At 37.1% G+C, this 5,674-nt stretch overlaps 1 protein-coding gene across 1 annotated transcript; it reads right to left on the bottom strand.

The window, feature by feature from the left end:
* Positions 1 to 1,661: 1,661 nt before the first annotated feature.
* Positions 1,662 to 5,325, bottom strand: LOC131632546 (aldehyde dehydrogenase family 7 member A1). The gene is made up of 14 exons (XM_058903286.1): positions 5,095 to 5,325; positions 4,682 to 4,768; positions 4,433 to 4,564; positions 4,175 to 4,247; positions 4,072 to 4,094; positions 3,911 to 3,974; positions 3,722 to 3,767; positions 3,343 to 3,523; positions 3,070 to 3,246; positions 2,809 to 2,977; positions 2,509 to 2,645; positions 2,321 to 2,418; positions 2,010 to 2,159; positions 1,662 to 1,887 (listed from the first exon to the last, which is right to left on the bottom strand). The coding sequence occupies exons 1-14, from the start codon at positions 5,227 to 5,229 to the stop codon at positions 1,833 to 1,835; spliced, it is 1,527 nt and encodes a 508-aa protein (XP_058759269.1). The 5' UTR covers positions 5,230 to 5,325; the 3' UTR covers positions 1,662 to 1,832.
* Between the last annotated feature and the right edge of the window lie 349 nt (positions 5,326 to 5,674).

The raw sequence follows: 5,674 nt of genomic DNA, 5'->3' as shown, positions 1-5,674 counted from the left end.
ATCTAACATTGGTGCTTTCAAGCTTGAAAACCCAATCCTCCCATGGCTCCCCCTAAAACCCCCCAATCCTTCTTCTAAGGAAATATTAGATGAAGCTACTCAAATCTCCATTCTCCACTTAAACAATGCAATGCAAGAAACCCAAGAACAAATGGATGTGAGATTCTCTCAAATTTCTTCAGATTTGTGCACCCTCAATACAAGGTTAAACAAGCGCGTTGGAGCCGTTGCGTATCTGTTAGATCTTCCATCATCATCGCGTATCTACCCCGTCGTTCACGTCTCACTTCTTCGTCCTTACTTTGTAGACAAGAAGATTAGACCAAGCAAACCGTTATCCATACATGAACAACAACTCTTATCTGAAGGTTTGAGTGACATGCAAAGGATATATGAGTTGGATCTACAAGAAGGGAGTGTTGTAGTCGGTAGAGAAAAAGAGGAGTATTTGAAGGTTTCCGCAGATGGAAGTTCTATGGTGGATTTCAAAAATAAAGAGAGAGTGCAAGCTGCTGCGTTGAAAGAAAATGGAGAAAGAAAGTTGGAGAGCGAAGTTATGAGATCTAGAGAAATGGAAGTACCGAATACTCCAAGAGATGGCAAAAGTCTTAACATTAGTTCCAAGCCAACTGCCCCCCCCCCCCCCCCCCCCCCCCCACGTGCTAATCCAGCTAACGTTACAGTAGTCAGTAACGTCTCTTTGACTCCAAACACAGCATGTGAAGACTTTGTGAGAGTTCCAAGGAATCACAACTTCCAACACACCACTTGTACACATCATGCGGCCTTATCTCTTCCAAACCCATCTCCACCGTCCACTCAAATTTCACAATCCTGTTCCACAGATTTAATCCTTCCCCAAAAGTCACTTCCCTCCGCGGCCGGCCCTAAGCACGACACGTGTTCCCCAGCAAACCCTAATTTTTCAACCACAAACAAATTATCCATCCCAGCCGGGTCAGTTACCACACGGCCCAATTCTCTTGTTAGTGGCCCAACGAATTTCCCTTCTTTGAACCTTGAGGACAAGGTTCTTTATGAGAATAGGAGTATTGTTATGGATCAGCAGCACAGGCCCATTAGAGAAAGAAGAAAATCAGTTTTATTAAAAGACTTTATTATGTAATAGTTATTGATGTCTCTTTTATTTTTAGAATCAAGTGGCCCATGGCCCATTTAGTTTATTAAACCCTAGTATAAAAGGTTGTAAGAGCTACCATTGTTGGTCATGAAAAGAAAAGTTGTTTTTATTTTATCTCTTATGCAATTTAGATCTAACTTTAGCCTAGCATAATCTAACACATAGTCTCATGGAACAGGCATGGGAGGTGGTGGTCCATGTCAGCAAGATCCATCGTCTCATGGAACAGGCATGGGAGGTGATGGTCCACCATTTCTATAACGAAGCTAATCAAAGTACAAATAATTTAGCCAATTTTGTTTTTTTTTTAATTCCAATATGGCGTTTCTTTTGATGGGTATGTTTTAGTTTTGGATCATATTGAACTTGTTTTAGTTTTGGATCATATTGAACTACAGTCAGCTTCTTAGAAGTAAATTCAAGAGTGTCTAAGAGATTCAGAAAAAATGTGTTAAGCAATCATATGTAGAGGAACAAAACTTTTGTTACTCAAACTAACATTTTTATTGGGAAATAAGAATTCCAACACTCAAGTAATTGGGCATTTGTTTATTAAATATCTCAGACATCAAGGTGCCACTTTTACAACATATGTGGTTGAAACAACCATTTTAACTCCTGCCAACCAAACTTCAAAATTACATCCGAGAGTGTTTCAACCATTTGAACTCAAGTCAACCAAACTTCAAAATTAGCCGAAGTTAATTCCCTGAGCTAATGGCAATTCACTTCCATAATTGATGGTACTGCACAAGACAACAAGTATAATGGCATCAAAAAGCATGCACAGAAAAATAAGATATTTCTTTGCTATTAACAAATCTTGTAGAAGAGATAATGCATTATCTTAAATTTAACTAAGACTTACCATGTAGAACGGCGCATGTATTGCTTCCACGAGTCACTTCCAGCTTCACGACCACCACCAGTTGCCTTTTCTCCACCAAAGGCACCTCCGATCTCAGCTCCATTTGTTGGTATGTTCACATTTACAATACCACAATCACTCCCACTTGGCCTACACAACAGTCACGCCCATGAATATGTAAATTATATTACATTTACGGTTCAAAATTACCACAATCGTCTTTTAAGAGGTTTCGGTTAGTCCTCAAGTGCCAGAGCCAAAATCACTAGAAGATACTAGTAGAAATGATAAAAAAGAGCAAGAAAACTTACCCTATCCATTTGAATATAGTAGCAGGCTTTTGTGTGAAGATAGAACTACTCAATCCTTGAGGTACAGAATTGTTCAAGGCAATTGCTTCTTCAAGATCCTGTAGAAAATCCATGAAATGCTTTCAGATACAAAATTCATAAGGAAACAAGTTCAATAGAATAGAAGCTATACATAGATAATATACTACCTTAAATTTCATAACATAGAGAACTGGAGCAAACAATTCTTCTTTAACTACAGCAGCATCTGCAGAAATCTCAACAATTGTTGGCTCGACAAAGTTTCCTTCTGACTCTAATACAGATCCCCCTGTTACAATCTTCCCTCCCTGATAATCAGAGTATCTTGTTAACCATCTCCGCACAAAGAATACAAGCATACAGCATATTTGAGCAAAAACTTGCATATAATAGCGAGGAAAATTATATACAACATGGATAGTTACATGCAGACCATATTTAACTTAACTAGAAAAGACTGATATGACTTGCCTGAGATTTTATCGCAGAAATACCATTCCTGAAATTTTCCACAGAAGAACGAGTATGCAGAGGCCCAACTAGAGTTCCTTCCTCCAAAGGATTCCCAATTTTGACTTGTTTGTAGAGTCCAGTAAGTTGCTCGAGCACGTTTGCATAAACACTCTCATGCAGATACTGCAGTAAAACGCAGCTCGATTGAATATTACATTTACTTTACAAAAATCATATATGGCTACATTCAAATTGTGAATTCAATTTTTCAATACCAGTCTACGGCAAGTTGTACAACGCTGACCAGCGGTACCGACAGCTGCAAAGAAAATAGAGCGTACAGCCAGTGTGATATCGGCATCATCCATGACTATTATTGCATTGTTACCACTTAACTCAAGCAAGGGTTTGCCAAATCTTTGACTCACTGTTTGCTGGACCAATGCACCCACCTATAATAGGAACCCGTCATATCAGCTCAATAGCATACTGTAATCTACAATGGGTCTAACAGTAAAGTAAACAAATAAAGCAAACAAAGAAACTACCTTTGAGCTTCCAGTAAATGAAACCAAAGGAATGCGTGTGTCTTTCGATATTGCCTCCCCAATATCAGCACCTCCACAGAGACCGGTAAATATTGCTCCAGGTAGATTGTTCCTCTCAAGAACTTCAGCAATCAGCTTTGTCACAGCAACAGTTATCAATGGAGTAGTTGGAGCGCCCTTCCTGTAATTTGTATGGTGATACGAAAAAGTTGTAATAGATAGACAAAAAAATTTATTAAAAATTTGAAACACACTGCAGGAAGCTGATGATATATCCCATGGAAAGTTCATAAAAGGCATATTGTTCATTATGATCTGCAACAAGATAATTGTTCTGAAATTTACAAGCACACAAAAACTCAGTGATACGTCAACTTACCAAACAACAGTGTTACCACCGACTAGTGCAATGCAAGCATTCCATCCTAAGACAAAACAGAAATGATCAGGCTATTAAACATTTTAATCATTAGAATATGCTCAATTCAGAGTATAAAAAATAGGTTCAAAATTCAAATAGTTTTCTTGATGTTACTCGAGTGTTGAGACAGGACGACAAAAAGCATACCTAGTACAGCACATGGAAAATTGAAAGCAGTGATTACACCAACAATTCCTAGTGGGTTCCATACCTGTAGTGTAAGAAAGAGCACACAGTAAAGTTCATAACTATACCTCTATGAATATATGGTAACTGAATAACAGAATAATCACGGCTTAATATCAAACCTCAAACATCATATGCTCTGGACCTGTACAAACGAAAAAATTAACTCAGAACCAAAACACCATGGAAAGAAATTAGCATCAAAATATAAGTAAATAAACTTACGTTCTGATGGGATAATCGATCCATTCAGTTGTCGGCTTAGCCCAACGGAATAATCACACATATCAATAATTTCCTGTAACAAATAATATGGAAAATTACAAATGTTCCCATGGATGTCCAGAGAAAAATCATAAAACAAAATTGATAAATCAAATCCTTTTGCATTTTAAATAACATTCACGATTTCAACCAACATATAATCAGTTCCAATTCCAGCCAACATTTTGCAGAAGAATAAAGAGATTTTATTTGACATACCTGAACCTCACCAATTCCTTCAGCAAGAATTTTGCCCATCTCAAGAGCCACCAACCTACCAAGTGGATCCAACTTAGCCCTCAATGCTTCCCCAATCTGTCTTACAATCTCACCTCTTTTCGGTGCCGGAATCTGTCAAAACATCACAAGTTCATTCTCATTTAGTTTCGAGTGTACCAATATTCAGTATGAACTATCAGCCTATCAAGAATTCGCATAAATCAAAGAACTTAAAAAAGAAAAACTCACATTCCTCCATGTCTTAGCTGCTTCAGTGCTAGCTCTCAACCCCTCTTCATAATCATCCAAAGTCGCTTCAGTCACCGAACCAATAACCTAAATTCAAACCATCCAATAATCAAACACATAAACAAAAAAGGCCAAAATTTACGAAAAACCATAAATACAAATAATCACTTGTTCGAACCAATACAAAATCACAGTAAACCCATAATTTTCACAAAAACAAACTTTACAGCTTCAACAAAATCATCAACCAAAATCTAACTAAAATTCACCATAAATCCAAACATGCACATGCAAACACTATTATTATCCCAACAATCAATCCAGCTCAAACTCAAAACAATTCAACTTTCACTCAGCATGCAAACAACTTTTCAAATAAAAAAAAAAAAAAAAAAGTGGGAAAAGTATGTAACCTGATTGTTGGAAGGATTGACGGAGTGAACAGTTGGACCGTTGGCTTTCCACTGACCATTGATGAAAGAGCCGATGTTCGTGGCACCCAAACCGATCTCCTTGAAGAATCCCAAATTGTTGCTATCAGAACCCATTTCTGTGAAACTCAAATGAGAGGGTTTTGGCGGAGATATTGGAAGTGTTGTATGATTAGGCTCGTGAAATGAGAACGGGTGAAAAGTGGTTTCGGTGATGTTGTTGTTATATAGGAAGTTTGAGATAAGGACAGGTAATGAGACCCAATTTTTGAGAAACACGACACCGTGACGTTGATTGGATATATATCTTTTAAAAACAAAAAAAAAAAAAACAAACAGTAAGTTATGCGCATTTGAACACTGCCAACTCAACTTTACTTAGAGTTAGATGTGAATTATTGAACCATTCCAAAAATAATTGAACCTATTAGTATATAATTCAATTATACCTATTGAACTCAAACTCAGCTATCTACTTCAAAATCAATAGTATCCTAATTTCACTATAAATCAAATAATATTTTTCTTTTTCTTCTCATCTTTTTAAATATCAAAATTAATA

This window comes from Vicia villosa, unplaced genomic scaffold (genome assembly GCF_029867415.1).
Source record: "Vicia villosa cultivar HV-30 ecotype Madison, WI unplaced genomic scaffold, Vvil1.0 ctg.000958F_1_1, whole genome shotgun sequence".
In the NCBI taxonomy this organism is placed as follows: Eukaryota; Viridiplantae; Streptophyta; class Magnoliopsida; order Fabales; family Fabaceae; genus Vicia; species Vicia villosa.
The sequence above is the reverse complement of the archived record's forward strand: the minus strand, read 5'-3'. Positions and strand labels throughout refer to the sequence as shown.